General features: G+C 66.4%; 3 protein-coding genes across 5 annotated transcripts; 2 read left to right on the top strand and 1 right to left on the bottom strand.

Moving 5' to 3' along the window:
- Nucleotides 1–652: 652 nt before the first annotated feature.
- On the top strand, nucleotides 653–4749 carry LOC134429147 (lysosomal acid glucosylceramidase-like). The gene is made up of 11 exons (XM_063176249.1): nucleotides 653–719; nucleotides 1615–1723; nucleotides 1849–2040; nucleotides 2114–2260; nucleotides 2367–2500; nucleotides 3097–3269; nucleotides 3364–3601; nucleotides 3686–3910; nucleotides 4000–4163; nucleotides 4244–4369; nucleotides 4450–4749. Exons 2-11 carry the CDS (start codon nucleotides 1657–1659, stop codon nucleotides 4556–4558), a joined length of 1575 nt encoding a protein of 524 aa, XP_063032319.1. The 5' UTR covers nucleotides 653–719; nucleotides 1615–1656; the 3' UTR covers nucleotides 4559–4749.
- Nucleotides 4750–6355: 1606 nt separating this feature from the next.
- On the bottom strand, nucleotides 6356–9865 carry MTX1 (metaxin 1). The gene is made up of 8 exons (XM_063176483.1): nucleotides 9579–9865; nucleotides 9426–9495; nucleotides 8222–8301; nucleotides 8000–8092; nucleotides 7545–7727; nucleotides 7237–7313; nucleotides 6842–6996; nucleotides 6356–6720 (listed from the first exon to the last, which is right to left on the bottom strand). Exons 1-8 carry the CDS (start codon nucleotides 9657–9659, stop codon nucleotides 6494–6496), a joined length of 966 nt encoding a protein of 321 aa, XP_063032553.1. The 5' UTR covers nucleotides 9660–9865; the 3' UTR covers nucleotides 6356–6493.
- An 891-nt stretch (nucleotides 9866–10756) lies between these two features.
- Nucleotides 10757–18483, top strand: THBS3 (thrombospondin 3). Of its 3 annotated transcripts, XM_063176312.1 has the most exons (23): nucleotides 10757–10843; nucleotides 11514–11720; nucleotides 11852–12108; nucleotides 12200–12302; nucleotides 12515–12541; nucleotides 12802–12884; nucleotides 12967–13018; nucleotides 13118–13266; nucleotides 13413–13553; nucleotides 13681–13758; nucleotides 13840–13992; nucleotides 14094–14204; nucleotides 14306–14413; nucleotides 14637–14796; nucleotides 14884–15002; nucleotides 15111–15163; nucleotides 15314–15507; nucleotides 15581–15759; nucleotides 15866–15914; nucleotides 16041–16237; nucleotides 16313–16485; nucleotides 18095–18234; nucleotides 18388–18483. In XM_063176312.1, the coding sequence occupies exons 1-23, from the start codon at nucleotides 10765–10767 to the stop codon at nucleotides 18444–18446; spliced, it is 2871 nt and encodes a 956-aa protein (XP_063032382.1). In that variant the 5' UTR covers nucleotides 10757–10764; the 3' UTR covers nucleotides 18447–18483. The 3 variants fall into 3 exon arrangements, with proteins under 3 accessions (XP_063032382.1, XP_063032381.1, XP_063032383.1); XM_063176311.1 differs by having other exon boundaries at nucleotides 12967–13266; XM_063176313.1 differs by lacking the exon at nucleotides 10757–10843 and having other exon boundaries at nucleotides 11578–11720; nucleotides 11905–12108; nucleotides 12967–13266.
- Nucleotides 18484–19626: the final 1143 nt, after the last annotated feature.

Here is a 19626-nt window from a genome sequence, read left to right as displayed (position 1 = left end):
CTCCTGCGGAGCAGATGCCTGTAATTAGGAAGGATCCCAAATTAGACGGTGCGGAGCCCAGACTTGTTTTGCCGATGATAAAACCGCTGCTGCCGGCTCCACCCAGCCCGCTGCGGCGTGGGGCTCCGGCCCGTGGGGCACGGCGGGGGCGAGGGGACTTGGGGGGCAGACCCCGCTCTGTGCCCACACCAGGAGGGGTGGGCAATCCCTGCCATGAGCGGCTGCTGCCTCTGCCCGTGCCAGGAAAGGTCCTGGAGCAGCCACAAATGGGACACAGGTCGTGGTGGTGGGACTGGTGGCACAAAGCCCAAGTGCTGCCAAGAGCAGGGACGCAGGGTGGGCACAGCCTGCCCTGTCTGAGGTGTTCCAGGGACACAGAGCTGCTCTTGCCAAGGAGAGCAGGGCAAGCCTGGCTGTGAGGGGTGATGGAGGCACCTGGGGGGCTGGTGAGCATCCTCCCCTCCCCAGCTTCCCTCTGGCCACTGGAACAGGTTTCAGGAGAGCTTTGCAAATGCTGCGGTGTGTGGAAAGCTCATTGGAGCCAGGTTGCAAAATCATCCCCGGGCTCCTCTTCAAACACCGAGTCCCATGAGCTGTCCCATTCCAAACTCACCTTTCCTGCTCCTCCAGAAGCGTCCCCTCCCACCAGGCTCAGCTGGGACACGGGACCTGCCACCGCTGCCACAGAGACGCAGCAGCAAGAGGTGGTTTGGAGGCAGGTGAGTCCCCTGGGCCCGAGATGGGAATGGGGACAGAGATGGGCATCAGGATGGGCATGGGACAGCCCTGGGCAGCAGGACAGTGCTGAGGCTGTGCCCTGGCCAAGCTGGGCATCACTCCCAGGCAGGAGTGGGAGGCAATGGAGGTGGGACAGCTGCCTGGCCCCGCTCCACATCCCACAGGAGCTACAAGAGGGCACCATCCCACCCTGGCAGAGGTCCCCAGGGGTCCTCAGTCTGGCACCAGGGTCCCAAGGCTTGGAGGTGGCTCCTCCTGTGCTCTCATTGACAGGCTCCTTGCCCAGCACCACGGGAAGGACAGGACAGGGTGTGAGCACCTGAAAGAACAGGGGAATATGGGACCCTCCATGCCAGGAGCTGGAGCCCCAGACCACTCTGGCTGGACAAGCTCCAGCTTCCAGACCTGTGGGATTGGGAGTGTGGAGCTGTTTGCTCCTGGGCATGGCTCGGGGGGCACTGGGGATACATGGGGTGATGCAGCATGGCATGACATGGCACGGCATGGCATAGCTGTGGAACGGGTGAGGAGGAGAAGGAGTGGGAGGGAGTTGATGGGAGTGAACAAAGTTGCTGGGTACAGCCAGCGTGGGCAGCTAGGAGCAGCAGGCTCACACCTGGGGGCTGCCCACACCTGGGGGGCTGCACCCACACCTGGGACATGGCCAGAACTGTTGGTGGGCTCTGGAGGGGTGGGAGGGAAGGTGGGCACTGGGCTGGAGCAGTGGGCAGAGGGCAGGACGGGCTTAGCCCTGGCACGGGGTGGTTCTAGGGGTCCCCTGGGCAGGGGGATGATGCTGGGGCTCTCGCTGTGTCCCTGTGTGTGGCTGGGCCAGGCTGAGCAGCTCTGGGTGCTGACACCTTGCCCTGCTCCCAGCGTGTCCATCGGCGTCGTCGGAGCCGCTGCAGCAGAGGTGCCATGGGGCCAGGCTGTGCCAGTGTCCTGGGCTGGCTCCTGCTGGCACAGGCAGCCCTGCAGGTCACAGGTATGTGCTGGCACCTGTCCCTGGGCTTTGGAGGGTGGCAGATTTGGAGCCTGTCATGGGTCAAAGGGATGAGCTGGACTTCTGCCACAGCCCTCAGTGCCCACCTGGTCTTTCCTCTGCTGCAGGTGGCCGTCCCTGTGATGCCAAGGATTTTGGGCATGGCTCGCTGGTCTGTGCCTGCAGTGCCACGTACTGTGACACTCTGGACCCCCTGGTCCTGCCAGCCCCTGGCTCCTACATCAAATATGAGAGCAGCAAGGCTGGCAAGAGGCTGGAGCGGAGCGAGGGCAGCTTCCAGCACAACGCCAAGAGCCCAGGTACCACCCTGGCCTGTGGGAGGGTCTGTCCTCTCACAGGCGGCAGGGCTGGTGACACTGTGTGTCCCCACAGATTTCCACCTCACCCTAGACACCACACAGAGGTACCAGAAGGTGAAGGGCTTTGGTGGCTCCATCACTGACGCAGCTGCCATCAACATCCAGTCCCTGTCCAAGGCTGCCCAGAACCACCTGATCCGCTCCTACTTCTCCGAGGAAGGTGAGCCCAGGGCAGCGAAGCTGTTGGGGTCTGGCAGCTGAGATTTGTTCTGGGGAGCCCCCAAATGCAACTTGAGGATGCCCATCACCACCTGCCCTGTCCTCAGGCATTGAGTACAACCTGGTGCGCGTGCCCATGGCCAGCACTGACTTCTCCGTCCGCCTGTACACCTACGCCGACGCCGAGGGCGACTTCGAGCTGAGGCACTTCAACCTGACCGAGGAGGACACGCACATGAAGGTGAGTCCTGCAGGAAGGGTCTGAGGGACTGGGGCTGCTGCCTGGGTGGGATGGGATGGGATGGGATCCATGGGATGGGATCAGTGGGAGGGGGTGGGAGGGGATGGGATCCAATGGATGGGATGGGATGGGATGGGATGGGATGGGATGGGATGGGATGGGATGGGATGGGACCCATGGGATGGGATGGGATGGGATGGGATGGGACCGATGGGATGGGATGGGATGGGATGGGATGGGATGGGACCGATGGGATGGGATGGGATGGGATGAAATAGGAAGGGGAAGGGGATCACTTCCAATGGGGAGGGAGAGGACTCATCTGTGCTCTGGGATGGGATGGGATGGGGTGGGATGGGATGGGATGGGATGGGATGGGATGGGATGGGATGGGATGGGATGGGATGAAATAGGAAGGGGAAGGGGATCACTTCCAATGGGGAGGGAGAGGACTCATCTGTGCTCTGGGATGGGATGGGGTGGGATGGGATGGGGAAAGGGAACACCTTCCCATGTCTGGGGAGGGAGGTGACTCCTCCTGCTGTCCAGCACTGGGACAGACCCAGAGATCTCTGTGCCATCCCACTTCTCCCTAGATCCCCATCCTGCAAGCAGCGCAGGCAGTGGCCAAGCGGCCGCTGTCTCTGTACGCCAGCCCTTGGACCTCCCCAGTGTGGATGAAGACAAATGGAGCAATGACAGGGAGGGGAACACTGAAGGGCAGCCCTGGGGACAAGTACCACCGGGCCTGGGCCAAGTACTTTGTCCGGTGAGGGGCCACGGGAGTGTGGTGGGTGCCAGGGACGCCATACCTGGAGCTGGCACAGGCGTGACGGGGCCGTTCACCTTCTACCCCACGCCAGGTTCCTGGATGAATATGCCAAGCACAACCTGACCTTCTGGGCAGTGACAGCAGGGAACGAGCCCACGGCTGGTGAGATTGTCTTCTACCCCTTCCAGTGCCTGGGCTTCTCCCCTGAGCACCAGAGGGATTTCATTGCCCAGGACCTGGGCCCGGCACTGGCCAACAGCTCCCACCGCCACGTCCAGCTCATCATCCTGGATGACCAGAGGGTGATGCTGCCCTACTGGGCCGAGGTGGTGAGTGCCCACAGCAGCTGTTCTGGCCCCACAGCAGCAGATTTCCCAGCTCTGGGCACTGGTGTGACCCATTTCTCCTGCCAGGTTCTCAAAGACCCCGTGGCTGCCAGCTACATCAGCGGCATCGGCATCCACTGGTACCTGGATTTTCTGGCACCCATCGACCTGACGCTCTCCATCACCCATCACCTCTTCCCAGACTATTTCCTCCTCTCCACGGAGGCCTCCACAGGCTCCTACTTCTGGGAGCCCAGGGTGGTCCTGGGTGGCTGGGAGCGTGGGAGCAAGTACAGCCACAGCATCCTGTCGGTAGGGCCTGGTGGCAGCTGGGGACACATTGGCCACCCTGGCCAGCCCCTGGGCCTGCCCGTGGCTCAGTACCACCCTCTGCCCTGCAGAACCTCAACAACTACGTGACAGGCTGGACCGACTGGAACCTGGCCCTGGACATGGAGGGAGGCCCCAACTGGAGCAAGAACTACGTGGACAGCCCCGTCATCGTGGACAGCAGCAAGGATGTCTTCTACAAGCAGCCCATGTTCTACCACCTGGGCCACTTCAGGTGGGTCAGGGGGGCCACAGGCTGCTGGCTCCAGCTACCACATCCTAAGTACCACACTCTGACCCAGCTTGTCCCCACAGCAAGTTCATCCCCGAGGGCTCCCAGCGGGTGGGACTGGCTGTCTCCAAGAAGTGCCACCGGTGTGACCTGGAGCACTCTGCCTTCCTGCGCCCCGACGGCGCCGTTGTGCTGGTGGTCCTGAACCGGTGAGTGGCTCGGTTCTGATCCCTGCTAAAAGGCCCCACTGAGCCCACTGAGCCCCCATCCCCTCTCGCTTTCCCCACAGCTCCCCCACGGACGTGTCCTTTGGGATCTCTGACCCGCACGTCGGCTTCATCGAGGCCGTGGCTCCCAGCGACTCCATCCAGACGTTCCTCTGGAAGCAGCCAGCCTAGCCTGGCACGGGAGGGAGGTGCCAGAGCCAGGAACACGCTGCTGGTGGCAGCTTGGAGAGAAGACTCCAGTGGGGTTGGTGCTGCAGCACACTCCCTGCAGCCCCCTGCGCCCCAGAGGACCTGTATGACCCTAGGGCTGCAACGCCTGTGCTTTTCTAGATGTTTCATAAAATCAACAGGTTTTCTACAAACTTGCATGAACCCCTGATCTCCCCTTGGTGCCAGCTCTGTGGGTAGGACCATGCCAGGGGCCAGAGGAGGCAGATTTGAGGTTCCTGGGCCATCCCACAGGGTTGGTGCTGCAGGGGACTGTCCCCATAAGGGGTGGCATCTCTCTCCTGTCTTCCACTGCAGCATCCCCCAGGCAGGCAAGGGCCCAAAGCTGCAGTCAGGACACGAAACCGGGATTTAGAGCAGAGCTCTGGCGTCGGCAGCCCCAGCTTCTCCCCAGCCAGAGCTGTGCTTTCTCCTCCTGCTGGAGCCGCCATCAGCCCCTGCAGCTAATGCGAACCGGGAGCACGGGGCACATAGTTCCTGAGTGACGTTAGAGGGGTTTGCACTGACTCACCCCCTCCCACTGGGGCCCCTCGAACTGGGCCAGTATGGGGGAGGCTCCGCAGCTGGCCCAGCACCGCGGCTCTGCTCCAGCCCAGCGTGGGGGCCCCTGGCTACTGCACCCGGGCTGGGGGGGCACAGCAGCGCAGCCTGGGGACACTCAGCCGCCGCAGCAGCAGGGTTGGGATGACGCTGGTGGTGCCTGGGTGGGGGGCACAGGAGAGCAGCCTGGGGACACTCAGCCGCCGCAGCAGCAGGGTTGGGATGCCGCTGGTGGAGGGCACAGGAGCGCAGCCTGGGGACACTCAGCCGCCGCAGCAGCAGCAGGGCTGGGATGCCACTGGTGGGGGGCACAGGAGCGCAGCCTGGGGACACTCAGCCACCGCAGCAGCAGGGCTGGGGTGCCACTGGTGGGGGGCACAGCAGCGCAGCCTGGGGACATTCAGCCGCCGCAGCAGCAGCAGGGCTGGGATGCCGCTGGCGACTGCCGAACAAGCGAGAGCTCTGTGCCGGCCTGGCCCCGCGCCGCCTTTCCATCCGTGCATCGTAAAGCGGAGCCGCAGAGCAGCCAAGAGCGGCACCAGCCCCACGCCCGGTGGGACCGCGGGGGCAGACGGAGCCCAGGTGTTCGCCCCCGACCCCGCTCCCAGCCCGAGCGATGCGCTCCCAGCTGTGCCAGCTGCGGGAGCTCCCCGGCGCTGGCAGGCGCGCTGGAATGCAAACAGATGTCAGCGCTGGAGGGATCCCGGCTGCTGGAGCGGGGCTCCGGGTGTCCCGCTGGCAGCGGGGAGTGCTCCTGGGCTGGGGACGTGTCCTGACGAGCAGCCTCGGCAGCCCTTGGCTCTGGTTTTGTGTCTCGGCTGTGCTGCCGGGCTGGCAGCAGTGTGGAGGGGAGGTATCAGCGCTGCAGAGCTGCTGTCTGCACTGCCCTGAGCGCTGCCACAGGGGAATGATGCAGGGGAAATGTGCGGCTCAGCCCCAGAGCTGTTGGAGAAGGGACAGGGACACTGCTCAGATGCCACAGATGCTTTCAGATCCCCCCTCTGGGACCCCTGCAAGACCCAAAGCTGGAGCAAGGGGCAGAACTACAGCCAGAACACATTGGTGCCTGCTGCAAAACTCCAGCCTGGGCAACTGGGGAATCTGGGAAGGGCCTTGGGGGTGCTGGGAGTACGAGAGGGTGCAGGTGGAGAGAGGGAGGTTTATTGGTGAGGCAGGGACGCTCCCACGGAGATTGGTGAGGCAGGGACGCTCCCACGGAGAGGGCTGTGGTTCCTGGTGGCGGGACACAGAGCAGAGCAGCGATGCTGCCAGGCTTCCATAGAGTAAAAACAGTCAGTTCCAGGGGCTGGGAAGGAACAGTCACACAGCTCTTCCTCCTCACTCCTCCTCCTCCTCTTCCTCCTCCTCCATGGCGATGGGCTGCCGGCCGGCCGGCCCCACGCCGCCGCGCTGGATGGAGACGATGCCGCTGAGGAAGGCGTAGCCCAGCATGGCCGCCAGCCCCACCAGCACTGACAGCAGCTGCTTGCGCCGTTTGTGGGGGTCCTCCTCTGCCTCAGCGCTGTCCGTGCCCGCAGCCCGAGGGGCAGCGCTCAGGGGGTCACCTGGAGGGGGGCAGAGCAGGGGTGAGGGTGGGAAGGGTCACCCTGGGAGGGTGGGGATGCACCTTGCGGGGACAGGTCACCCCACAGCCGCAGGGTGGGTGAGGCGGGGGATGGCTCTCACCTCCGTCCCAGGGGAAGTAAAGGCTGAGGATGGAGGTGCAGTAGTTGCACAGGTTCTGCAGGGACTTCAGGTGCTGCTGCAGTTTCCCGTTGGGCAGCTTCGCCTTCAGGAGCGGCGCCAGGCGGCTGAAGACCAAGGCGTCGAGGGAGGCCGGCCTGGGGCACAGAGAGCAGTGTCTGGGCCACTGTCCCCACCCAAAGCCACCCAGAGCCACCGGGCACCACCAGCCCCAGCACCCCCAGGGGACAGCACGTGGCTCTCCCTCCTTGGGACAGTGCCCTGTCCCCTGTTCTGCCCTCAAAGTGGCTGCAGCTCCCCTGCAGACCATGGGGCCTCAGCCCTGCTGGGGTGTGGGGGCTCTCAAGCCCCTTCCCCTCCCCGCTTTGGCCACCTACGAGTCTCCAAAGAAAAACTTCTGGGAGCCGAGGCGCTGGGAGAGGAGTGTCAGGCATTCCCGAGCTTCCCGGTAGAGCTGCAGGAGGAGGACAGAGGGTTGTCACCTGCCCAGGTACCACCACAGTGCTCAGGGGAGCAGGAGGGGAGAACCCACACCCCAGTTTGGATTTTTTTCAGAGCCAATCTTAAAGGTGCAAAGCTTATTTCTGGGCTAAACATACAAATGGGGATACGAGCATCGTGAAGCCACCCCAGGACAGCCTCACAGGGCTGTGAGGACCCACTGTGCCCAGACCCCATCCCTCACCTCCTTCTCCAGCTTCTCCTCATCCTCCATGTAGTCATCCCCCCAGATGAGCTGCAGCCGCTGCAGGTGCCGCTTGTGCATGGCGTTGGGCAGGAAGAAGTTGAGGGGGAAGGGGATGGTTTCCGCGTACCACTTGCGCGTGTGCTCCACGTAGTTCTTGGCGTCCACCCAGAAGGTGTGGATCTGTGGTGGAGAACAATCCACAGCCTGGCCACGGCAGAGCTGCTGGCACGCCAGAGCCCCTGCCTGGCACAGCCACCCTGGAGAGCACGAGGGGCTGCAGGAGCATTGGGGTTAAGGGCAGGCCCCAGCCTGGGCTGCACAATCCACGGCTGCCACCCCCAAACTCCTACCCCAGGATGCTGCTGCTGGCAGCTGGGCACACCCAAGCCTGCTTTCACAGCTCCAGGGAGCAAAGCCCATCCCCAGCAAGCCTCCCTTCCCTGCAGCCTCACCAGTACTGGCAGCAGCTTCTCCTCCAGCAGGGACACGAAGGCCAGCGTGTCCGCGCTCTGCGTGGCTGACAGGTCGTAGTCAGCGTTGTATTTCTGCAGAAAAAACGCCAATTTAATCCCATGGGATACCCCAAATCCCATCCACGGGGGACACATCCATCCTCCCTGAGGGGCTCCAGCACCCAGCAGCCCAGGGCAGGGCAGCCCCAAGCCCCTGTGTACCTGTTTCCTGAGGTGGGTTATGATCTGCTGAGGTTTGGAGATGGTGCCCTCGTCCCGTGTCCTCAGCGCGGGCAGGTGCCCTGTGGGCAGGGGGAGTGAGCAGGGGCTGCAGTCACCGTGCCCTGGGCAGGGGAGGGGTGCAGGGGGCTGCAATGGGGGGGATGGACCCCCATGCCTGAATGAGGGGCACGAGGCAGTGCAGGGGTGTGAGGTGAGGTGGGGACAGAGCAGCACAGGGAAGGGGGGAGAAGCTGTGTGATGGGAAATGGGGAATGTTCCAGGACAAGGGGGGTGTGGTGGGGATGGACAGGGGGTGCAGTGGGGAGTGACAGGACGGGGGCAGCAAATGGGGCATAAGAGTGCAGTGATGCATGGGGGGACAGAAAAAAGGGGGTGCAATGAGGTAGGGGGTAGAATGAGGGTGTTCAATGGGACAGGAGTCACAATGGGATGGGGGGGGTGCAATGGGACAGGGGATGTGGTGGGGCATGAGGGTGCAATAGGGCAAGAGGGGGTGTGATGGGACAGGGATGGGGATGAGAAGATGGGTGTGTGAGGGGATAGAGGGGAGTGCAGTGGTGGGGAGGACACACAACGGGGTACAATAAGATGAGAGGGTGCAGTCAGGGGCACGGGACATGAGGGATGCTGTGGGGTGGGAGGAGGTGGTGGGGTAAGGGGTGTAATGAGATGGTAATGGTGGTAACGGGACAGGGGGTGTGATGAGGTACAGGGAATGTAATAGGGCAGGATGGTGCCAAGTGGGGAGGAGAGGCCATAAGGCAAGAGAGATGCAGTGGGATAAGGGGTGCAATAGGGCAGGGGGTCAGCGGTGTGGGGCCACAGGACATGAGGGATGCTGTGGGGTGGGAGGAGGTGATGGGGTAAGGGGTGTAATGAGATGGTAATGGTGGTAATAGGACGGGGCGTGATGAGCTACAGGGGGTGCAATAGGGTAGGATGGTGCCACGTGGGGAGGAGAGGCCATGGGGCAGGAGAGGTGCAGTGGGATAAAGGGTGCGATAGGGCAGGGGGTCAGCGGTGTGGGGCCACAGGAGGGATAAGACGGGCTGGGAGGGTGTAATGGGGTGGGGAGCGTAACACGTGCAGGGTGCAGGGGTGAGGAGCGGGGGATCGGGATCACGGGGCTGCCATGGGGTGGGGGTCCCGCTGGTGGTGCCGGTACCCTCGGCAGGGCCCTTACCGGAGGGGCTCCTCCAGGGGCTGGTGACCCGGTGCACCTTCAGCGGCGCCCCCGTGAACCGCGCGTAGGTCTGCGGGAGGGACGGACGGAGCGATAGAGCGGGGCTCGGCCCGCGGGACCCCGGCCCACCCCCGCGCCGGCCCCGGCGCTCACCAGCACAGCCAGGCAGTCGGGATCCACCGAGGGCAGCCCCCAGCCCCCGGCCCAGCAGAACAGCTCCATGGGCGCCGCCATCTTCCGCCGACCCGGAACCGGACGGGCGGCCCCGCCCGCCCCCGCCGCGGGGCGGCACCGACCGGGGGTCCCGTGATGGAGCGGAGCCGAGCGGGGTCCGGGCTGGGAATGGTGGGGTGGGGTCTGCAGGGTCCTTGGGGAAGAACCCGCGTCCCGTCCCCGCACCGCACGGCTCAGCTCAGCTCCACGCTGCTCGGCCCCGCAGCGTGTCACAGCCCCGCACCGTGTCCCGCACCGTGCTCACGGTCCTGCTGTGTCCCGCACCGTGCTCACAGCCCCGCTGCATCCCGCATCTCTCTGCACCGCCCCGCTCAGCTCCACACTGCTCCGCCCTGCTCAGCCCCGCATCTCCCCGCATGGCCTGGCACGGCTCAGCCCAGCTCCGCACCGCTCACCCTGCTCGCCCCGCACCCTCCCGCAGCTCTCCCCGGGCAGCAGCCGGGCCCGGAGCCCGCTGGCAGCGGCGGAGGGAAAACGCCCCGTGTGCGGCTCGGGAGCCCCCCCCTCCACGGCCCGCACCCCCTCGTTACGCGGGGTCGCTGGCGCGGAGCCGGCCCGGGGGCGCGGGGCTGGGGCAGCCCCGGGGCCGGGCTCGGCCGGTTGTTATGGTACCCGGGGAAACAGCTGTAAACACGGCCGGGACGCCGCGGGCCGCCCGCCCGCCTTGGCCGGAGCTCCGCGGGAGCGGCTCCGCGGCCCGAGCATCCCCCGGCGGTACCGAGCGGCCCCGGCGCTCTGCCGGTCCGCGGCGTGGGGCACCCCGGTACAAGCGGCCCCGCGGCCGGTCCCGCTCTCCCGGGCCGGGATGCTCCGGCGCTGCTGGGGCGGCCCCAGCCCCCCCGCCTGACCTCCCGGTGAACCGGCGCTGTCAACGGGGGGACCGGCAGTGCCGGGGGGGTCCCCGAAGCCCCGCGCTCAGTGCGCCGCGCCGGCACGGTGCCCCCCTCCGGGGCCGGAGCCGCGGCCGGTGGCCCGCCGGTGTCCCCGGGATGCGCCCGGTGATTGACGGCTCTTTGTTTCCTCCTCGCCGGCCCCGCCGGCCCCTCCCCCGTGCGCCACCCCGCCCCGCCGCGCTCCGCTCCGCACCGGCGGCACCGGCGGCACCATGGGGGCACCGGGGAGCCCCGCGCTCCTGGCGCTGCTCCTGCTGGGCGCCGCCGCCGCGGCGCGGCAGGAGCTGCAAGGTACCGGAGGGGCTCGGGGCGGCGGGACGGGCGGCACTCGGGGGTCGGTGGCGGCAGACCCCGTCCCACGGCCGCTGACAGCGGCTCTGCTCGCCCCGGGGGAGCTGCGGGCACCGGGGACGCTGGAACGTTCGCCCCGGGGCGCTGGGTGGCCGCCGGCTCCGGTGCTGGCTCGGGGCCGCGGGGCAGTGCGAGGCGGGGGCTGACCCCGGCGCCGCTGCCCCTCTCGGTCAGCCCGGTGCGACCGCACGGAGCAGGAGGGCACCCGTGCGGCAGCGGCACCGAGCTGTCCGCGCTCCCCCCTCAGCGCCCCGAGCCGGTACCGGAGCCCGGAGCGTCCCTCCGATGTCTCCCTTACCGGGGCTGGCCCGCGGGGAGCTCCGCGGAGCGGGATGCAGGGAAGCCGCAAGAGCGGGGCGGGCTCCGGGCCGGGACTCAGCCGGTCCCGCCGGTGCGGGGGCTCTGCGGGTCCCGTTAGGAGGCGCGGCCGGTCCTGGAGCGCCACCGCGCGGGGGCGGCCCCGGAGCCCCCCGGGCTTCCCCGGTCCCCCCAGAGCCCGGCGGTCCAGGGACACCCCCACCCACCCCCGCCCACCCCCGCTGTGACCGCACCGGGCACCGGAGCTGCGGCTGCCGGCGCAGTGGCCACCCCGGTGCTTCGTGTCCCGCAGTCATCGACCTGCTGCTGGTGAGCGAGGCTCGGCAGATGGCCAGCGTGGCCCACAAGATCCGCATGGAGCTGCTGACTGTCAACGACGTGTACCTCCTGTCCACTTTCCGCCTGCCCCCCAAGCAGGGCGGGACCCTCTTCGGCCTCTACTCCAAGAAGGACAACACGCGATGGCTGGAGGTGTCCGTGGTGGGGAAGATTAACAAAGGTGGGTGGCGATGGGCTGGGACGGATGGGGCTGAGCTCCTGCAGGGAAGAACGACGGGCGCACACGCCACTGCCAGGGTGCTGCCGGTGCTGGGGCGGGGGAGCTGACGGCCCCTTCCCGCTGCCCTGCAGTCCTGGTGAGGTACCTGCGGGAGGACAACAAGGTGCACTCGGTCAACCTGCAGCACGCGCAGGTGGCGGACGGGCAGAGCCACTCTGTCATCGTGCGCCTGAGCGGGCTGCGCAGGGACGCGCTCGGCGTGGAGCTCTACGTGGACTGCAAGCAGATGGACTCCAGCGTGGGGCTGCCCGAGCTCTCCGAGATCCCCCTGGCCGAGGTGGAGTCCATCGAGGTGCGCACAGGGGTCAAGGCTTACCAGAGGATGCAGGTGAGTGCCCGGGGGGTTGAGAGCCTGGCTAATGCGTGTTTGGGGATGGGCGGAGCTCTCCGTGCTGATTGCATCTCCCCACACGCGTCAGGGGTTTGTAGAGTCCATGAAGCTGATCCTGGGAGGGTCCATGAGCCGTGTAGGGGCCCTGAGTGAGTGCCCTTTCCAAGGAGATGAGTCCATCCACAGTGCAGGTAATGGTCTGGGGGGCTTTTGGGGTCATGCGTGTGGGTTGTGGCGCAAGGAGGTTGGGGGTGACAGCACAGAGGAGTGTTCCTGCCCCTCCTGGCCCAGTGTCCCCACACAGGTGGGAGCTGCAGTGCTGCACATGTGCTGACCAGGAGTGAGGTGACGCTGCCGGGGTGTCACAGCAGCATTTGGTAATGCCTCTTCTCTCTCCTTGCAGTGACGAGCGTGCTGGCCTCCATCCTGGGTAAGTCCCTGCTCTGCTTCCCTCATTGACTGGTGAGGCGTTTGGGGCCCCACAGAGGCAGAAATCCCTGCACAGCCTGTGCCAGCGCCCCATGTGGGATCAGAGGGTGTGGGGTGTGCTGCAGGGAAACGTGCCCTGTGTGAGCACAGGCTGTCCGGTGCCTCATCCTCCTAGCTCAGTGCCAACGGGCAGAGCAGTCCTGGCCCACAGCCCTGGGAGATTTTGTGCTGGGATTGACCTTTCCTTTCTGCTGCTGGCAGGTGAGCAGACCAAGGCACTGGTCACGCAGCTGACCCTCTTCAACCGGCTCCTGACCGAGCTGCGGGAAGACATCAGGGACCAGGTGGGACTGAGGGGGCGCTGACACTCCCCGGGCTGGGTTTTCCCAGCACCCTCCTGATGCTCTGTGCTCTGCTGCCTCGCAGGTGAAGGAGATGTCTCTGATCCGCAACACCATCATGGAGTGCCAGGTCTGCGGTGAGTGCTGCCGAGGCCCTGCTCCCACCTCGGGGGGCAAAGAGCCACCTTGTGTCACCCTTCACCTGCCTCTCCTCTCCTCTCCTCTCCTCTCCTCAGGCTTCCACGAGCACCGCTCCCGCTGCAACCCCAACCCCTGTTTCAGCGGCGTGGACTGCATGGAGACGTACGAGTACCCTGGGTACCGCTGCGGGCCCTGCCCGCCGGGGCTGGAGGGCAACGGCACCCACTGCGCTGACATCGAGGAGGTGGGCATGTCCTGGGGGGCACCAGCAGCCCCTGGCACTGCCAGGCTGAGGATGCTTCCTCTGGGAATGCCCTGGGATGCCCTGGGGCGGCAGCCGCCCTGCGGGATGCTGTGCCAAGGATGAAGCCTGTCTCTCTGCTGTTGCAGTGTGCCCATGCCAACCCCTGCTTCCCCGGCTCCAAGTGCATCAACACAGCCCCGGGGTTCCGCTGCGAGCCCTGCCCGCGGGGCTATCGGGGCAACACCGTGTCTGGCGTGGGGGTGGACTATGCCAGGGCCAGCAAGCAGGTGAGTGGGATCCCCGTGGGACAGCATGGATGATGTTGGAGTAGGACATCTTCCCGTGGGCAGGAATGGGCAGAGCCACCCGCAGGGAAAAGCCCCCAGGTGAGCATTTCTCCCACATTACTCACAGGTTTGCACAGATATCGATGAATGCAACGATGGCAACAATGGGGGCTGCGACCCCAACTCCATCTGCACCAACACTCAGGTGAGCAGCGCTGTCCCGCTCCCTCCCTTGCTCCTGGGGCCGCTCAGCTCCCTCATCCCAGCCCTGCCTTCTCTCCCCCAGGGCTCCTACAAGTGTGGGCCCTGCAAGTCGGGCTTTGTGGGCAACCAAACATCTGGCTGCGTGCCCCAGAGGTCCTGCAGCACTCCCACCTCCAACCCCTGCGACATCAACGGCTTCTGCCTGTTTGAGAGGAACGGGGAGATCTCCTGTGCTGTGAGCAGGGGATGGGGCAGGAGGAGGGTGTTGGGGGTACAGAATGGCAGCATTGGTCCTGCCAGGGCATTTCCTAGCCCCTGATCTCTTTTTTTATTCAGTGCAACGTGGGCTGGGCTGGCAATGGCAACGTGTGTGGGCCAGACACAGACCTGGATGGGTACCCAGACGAGCCCCTGCCCTGCATCGACAACAACAAGCACTGCAAGCAGGTGGGCTCCTGCAGGGGAGGCCCAGGGGGTGCAGGATCCACAGCAGGGCTGTGCTCCACACCTCATCTCCTCCCTGTCCCTAATGCTGGCTGTGCCTGCAGGACAACTGCCGCCTGACGCCCAATTCTGGCCAGGAGGATGCTGACAACGACGGCATTGGGGACCAGTGTGATGACGATGCTGATGGTGATGGTGTCAAGAACGTGGAGGTGGCTGTGCTGGATGGGTGGCCATGGCAGTGGCTCGAGGAGGGCTTCTTGTTTTGGCTCAGTTCTGAGTCCCTCCAGATGCTTCTCCCGGGGAGCAGCAGGCTGGTGGTTTGGGGGTGGTCTCAGGGTGCTGGAGATGTCTGTCTGCCCTGACCACTGTGGGACTGTGGCCTCCTCTCTGCCCATCACCACAGTGCCAACATCCCCGTCTTCTTCTCCACAGGACAACTGCCGGCTCTTCCCCAACAAGGACCAGCAGAACTCGGACACTGACTCCTTTGGGGATGCCTGTGACAACTGCCCCAACGTGCCCAACAACGACCAGCGGGACACGGACAGCAACGGCGAGGGGGACGCTTGTGACAATGACATTGATGGGGACGGTGAGCTGCTCTTGGCTTGGCCTGGCTGTGCCAGGGGGGGCAGGGTATCCTGTAGGGGAGGGCATCCACTCAGCACCATCCTTGCAGGGATACCCAACATGCTGGATAACTGCCCCAAGGTGCCCAACCCTCTGCAGACCGATCGGGACGAGGACGGTGTTGGGGACGCCTGTGACAGTTGCCCTGAAATGAGCAACCCCACTCAGGTATGGCTGGGGCCAGGCTGGGCCTGGGATGATTGGGGCTTGGCTCAGTGGGGCCTCCTCTTCCTCGCCCCAGGATGTGCACTGAACTAGGGCTCCGCTCTCCTCCAGACAGATATGGACAGTGACCTGGTAGGAGACATCTGTGACACCAACGAGGACAGGTGGGGATGGCACTGCTGTGGGGTGGCCTCCCAGTTGTGTCCTGGGGGGCAGAACTGGGCTCCTGGTTCAGGGACGTGTCAGGAGGGACAATGGGGTCTTTGGGGAGATCCCCACTTTTGTCATTGCTCTGACCTCGTTCTTGCTCCCAGTGATGGAGATGGACATCAGGACACCAAGGACAACTGCGCCGAGATCCCCAACAGCTCCCAGCTGGACTCGGACAACGATGGGCTGGGGGATGACTGTGACAACGACGATGACAACGATGGCATCCCGGACTATGTGGCACCCGGCCCAGACAACTGCCGCCTCATTCCCAACCCCAACCAGAAGGACTCAGACGGTGAGCATGGGGTGGGCAGGAGGAGATGGACCTGCCTGCGCTCAGCCCAGCCCTGACTGAGCACTGTCCCCAGGGAACGGCGTGGGTGACGTCTGCGAGGAGGACTTTGACAATGACACGGTGGCGGACCAGCTGGACGCGTGCCCCGAGAGCGCCGAGGTGACGCTGACCGACTTCCGCGCCTACCAGACCGTCATCCTCGACCCCGAGGGGGACGCCCAGATCGACCCCAACTGGGTCGTGCTCAACCAGGTGTGGGTGCTGCGCCCCGTGTTTCTGGGGGCCGCGCTGCAGGGTTGGGGGCTCAGGGCACTGGGAGGTCACCAGGGGTGTCCCTCACCCAGCTGTCCCCTCACAGGGCATGGAGATCGTGCAGACCATGAACAGCGACCCGGGTTTGGCTGTGGGTAAGATATATTCACTCACCCACAGGTTCTTGGGGGCAGCCCTCCATCACTCCCACCATGCAGGGCGAGGGTGGGTTGGGGGTCCCGTGGGGAGAGAGGGCTCCCCACAGCGTTTCCTGCCTGTAGGTTACACAGCCTTCAACGGGGTGGACTTCGAGGGCACCTTCCACGTCAACACCATCACCGACGATGACTACGCCGGCTTCATCTTCAGCTACCAGGACAGCGCCAGCTTCTACGTGGTGATGTGGAAGCAGACGGAGCAGACTTACTGGCAGGCCACCCCCTTCCGGGCTGTGGCCGAGCCGGGGCTGCAGCTCAAGGTGGGTGGTGGTCCCACCCACGGGATGGCTCAGGCCCCCTTTTGAGCCCCCCCTGAAGCCCCCATGCGCCTGCAGGCGGTGAAATCCTCGACGGGCCCCGGGGAGCACCTGCGCAATGCTCTGTGGCACACGGGCCACACGCCCGACCACGTCCGCCTGCTCTGGAAGGACCCGCGGAACGTGGGCTGGAGGGACAAGACGTCCTACCGCTGGCAGCTGGCACACAGGCCCCAGGTGGGCTACATCAGGTGAGCAGGGGGGGCGTGGGGACCGCTGGGGAGGGGGCTGTGACACCACGGTGCACCCCCAGTGCGGGGGGAAGTCACTGGGGAGAAACCAGCCCTAGAGTGAAGCAGCCCTGATGATACCCACGAGTAAGGGTCCTGCGGATCCCCCTCAGGGGTAGGAGGATGTCCTTGAGGAGGCGTTGTGCTTCCTGGGACCACCCTAGTGAGGGATGCCTGCCATGGGGGGATCCAGCTCTGTGGGACCACCGCAGTGTGGGGATTTTGGCCATGGGGGGGATCCAGCCCTGTGGGACCACCTTAGTGAGGGGATTTTGGCCATGGGGGGGATCCAGCCCTGTGGGACCACCGCAGTGAGGGGATTTTGGCCATGGGGGGGATCCAGCCCTGTGGGACCACCGCAGTGAGGGGATGCTGGACATGGGGGGGATCCAGCCCTGTGGGACCACCGCAGTGAGGGGATGCTAGACACGGGGGGATCCAGCTCTGTGGGACCACCCTAGTGAGGGGATTTTGGCCATGGGGAGGGATCCAGCTCTGTGGGACCACCCTAGTGAGGGGATTTTGGCCATGGGGGGGATCCAGCTCTGTGGGACCACAGCAGTGAGGGGATGCCGGACATGGGGGGATCCAGCTCTGTGGGACCACCTTAGTGAGGGGATGCCTGCCATGGGGGGGGATCCATCCCTGTGGGACCACAGCAGTGAGGGGATGCCGGACATGGGGGGAATCCAGCCCTGTGGGACCACCGCAGTGAGGGGATTTTGGCCATGGGGAGGGATCCAGCTCTGTGGGACCACCGCAGTGAGGGGATTTTGGCCATGGGGGGATCCAGCCCTGTGGGACCACTGCAGTGAGGGGATTTTGGCCATGGGGGGGATCCAGCCCTGTGGGACCACTGCAGTGAGGGGATTTTGGCCATGGGGAGGGATCCAGCCCTGTGGGACCACTGCAGTGAGGGAATTTTGGCCATGGGGGAGCATCCATCCCTGTGGGACCACCGCAGTGTGGGGATTTTGGCCATGGGGAGGGATCCAGCCCCTGACACCACCGCACTGGGGGGATTTTGGCCATGGGGAGGGAGGGTTCCTGCCCGGTGGGGCCGCAGCCGCGTTTCTCCTTTAAGGCTCCCGCCGGGGCGGCCGCGGCGGGGGGGCTCCGCCGCCGGGCCCTCCGCCCCCCGGGCCCCCGGGGCCATTGTCCCGTCGCCATGGCGACCCCGCCGGCGCCTTTCACATGCAAAGCGCCCGACAAAGGCGGCGGGGCCGGGCCGGGGGCGGCGCGGGGGGCTTCAGCCCGGCCACGGCGGGGGGCCCCGGCCCGAGCACCCAGCCGCTCCGGTGCCCCAGCCGCTCCGGTGCCCCCGGCCCAGTCTCCCGCAGGATGCCCCGGCTCCAGCCCGGTGCCACCGTCCCCGGGTCGGGATGCCCTGGGCCCGGTGCTGCTCGTGGAGGGATCCCAGTGGGATCCGGGTGCTGGCCCCGATGGCGTCTCAGTGGGATCCCGGTGTTTGCCGGTCGGGTACCGGCGGGGTCCCGGTGGAATCCCGGAGCTGGCCCCGGCGGAGTCCCGGTGAGGGCCCGCTGAGCGTTCGGGCCCCGTTCCCCGGCAGGGTCCGTCTGTACGAGGGCCCGCAGCTGGTGGCCGACTCCGGTGTGATCATCGACACCACGATGCGCGGGGGCCGGCTGGGGGTCTTCTGCTTCTCCCAGGAGAACATCATCTGGTCCAACCTGCAGTACCGCTGCAACGGTGAGCAGGGCCCCCCGGGACCCCCGCCCCGGCCCGGCGGCCGGCCGAGCATCCCCTCCCGTGCCCCTGCGGCGGGCTCGGCCCTGGCCCGGGGGCTTTACCGGAGCTCGCCGCTCTCGGCGGCTCCTGACGCCCCCCGCGCTGCTCCCACAGACACGATCCCCGCCGACTTCGAGCCCTTCCGCCGGTTCCTGCTGGAGGGACGCGAGTGACCGCGCCCGGCACGGGCCTCCCCCGCCAGCGGCACCGGTGGCGCTCCGGGCTCCCGCCACCGGCGGCACCCGGGCGCGCACCGGGCCCCGCCGCTCCTCCCGGCCGGGCCCCGTTCCCGGCCCCCCGCGGACTTTGCACTGCCAGTACCGGGGCCCCGCAGTGCCGGGGCTCCCGCCACGCCTGCCCCGGGCGCTCCGGTCCTTGCCCCACGCCTGGCCATAAAGTTTTGAGTGTTTTCTACCCTGCGCGCCCGCTCCTTTAAGGGGTTCCCACGGGTCCCCCCCCGCCCCGTGCTCTCGGTTCCGTCCCGCGCCGTCCTCCCGGTGGTCGCGGGGTTGCGTCAGCGCCCGGCCGGTCCCACCGGCGCAGCCCGCGGCGGCGGGAGGCCGGGACGAGTGCAATATTGGTGGGCGAGAGCACAACACTGCACCGCATCCCGGCCCTCCCGCCGCCCCGGAGGGAGCGGAGCCGCCGCCGCCGCCGCCCGGGCCGCTCCGTGGGAACTGCGCGGCGCGCACCGCGGCTCGGCGGCAGGGACCGGTCGCCACGGCGACGGCTGTCCCGGCAACGCGGCGGAATGTGCCCCCACCCCCCCCATCCCGCCCGCCCCGGCACCGGCCCGGCCCCCCCGCCCCGCGGCGGCGGCGGCGGCGACAATGGGCGCGGCGGCACCGGGCCCCTCTTAAAAGGGCAACGCGGGGTTGCCCTCCGGTGTTGGGGATGGGACCGGGGCCGCGGCGGGAGCGCAGCTGGCTCTCCCCGGGAGTACCGGGACAGGTGAAATCACCGCTGGCTGCTGAGCGCCTCCTCCCGCGCCCCCGAGCTGCGAGGGGCGCCGCGGTTCCCGTTCCTGTTCCGGTCCTTCTTCTGCTCCCTCTCCGATCCCGGTCCGGTACCGTTCCCGGTTCCATTCCCGGTGCGGTCCCGCTCCCCTCCTGCTCTATCTCCTGCTCCCTTTCCTAGTCCCGCTCCCGTTTCGCTCCAGTATCGGTCTCACTCCCGTTCTGCATTACTGCACTCGACTCCCGATGCCGCTCCCGGTCTGTTCCCGGCAGCGGTTCCGCTCTCGCTCCAGTCCCAGTCCCTGTCTCGCTCCCGGTTTCACTCTAGTAGAGTAACCTTTCCCCTCCCGGTCCCGGTCCCGGTCCCGGTTCTGGTCCCGGTGCGCGGCGGGAGCGT

The sequence above is a fragment of the Melospiza melodia genome, chromosome 25, assembly GCF_035770615.1.
Source record: "Melospiza melodia melodia isolate bMelMel2 chromosome 25, bMelMel2.pri, whole genome shotgun sequence".
Lineage (NCBI taxonomy): Eukaryota > Metazoa > Chordata > Aves > Passeriformes > Passerellidae > Melospiza > Melospiza melodia.
This window is presented reverse-complemented; position numbering and strand designations above follow the sequence as displayed.

Excerpts from the sequence above, each read along its gene's own strand:
- THBS3 (XM_063176311.1), top strand. The coding sequence starts at position 10,765 with ATGGGGGCACCGGGGAGCCCCGCGCTCCTGGCGCTGCTCCTGCTGGGC. Across the intron at positions 12,885-12,966 it reads GGGAAGACATCAGGGACCAG|GTGAAGGAGATGTCTCTGAT; the intron begins GTGGGACTGAGG and ends GCTGCCTCGCAG. Across the intron at positions 16,486-18,094 it reads CCCCAGGTGGGCTACATCAG|GGTCCGTCTGTACGAGGGCC; the intron begins GTGAGCAGGGGG and ends GTTCCCCGGCAG.
- LOC134429147 (XM_063176249.1), top strand. The coding sequence starts at position 1,657 with ATGGGGCCAGGCTGTGCCAGTGTCCTGGGCTGGCTCCTGCTGGCACAG. Across the intron at positions 3,911-3,999 it reads ACAGCCACAGCATCCTGTCG|AACCTCAACAACTACGTGAC; the intron begins GTAGGGCCTGGT and ends TCTGCCCTGCAG. Across the intron at positions 4,370-4,449 it reads GTGCTGGTGGTCCTGAACCG|CTCCCCCACGGACGTGTCCT; the intron begins GTGAGTGGCTCG and ends CTTTCCCCACAG.
- MTX1 (XM_063176483.1), bottom strand. The coding sequence starts at position 9,659 with ATGGCGGCGCCCATGGAGCTGTTCTGCTGGGCCGGGGGCTGGGGGCTG. Across the intron at positions 9,496-9,578 it reads CCGACTGCCTGGCTGTGCTG|ACCTACGCGCGGTTCACGGG; the intron begins GTGAGCGCCGGG and ends TCCCTCCCGCAG. Across the intron at positions 7,314-7,544 it reads AGGAGAAGCTGGAGAAGGAG|CTCTACCGGGAAGCTCGGGA; the intron begins GTGAGGGATGGG and ends CTCCTCCTGCAG.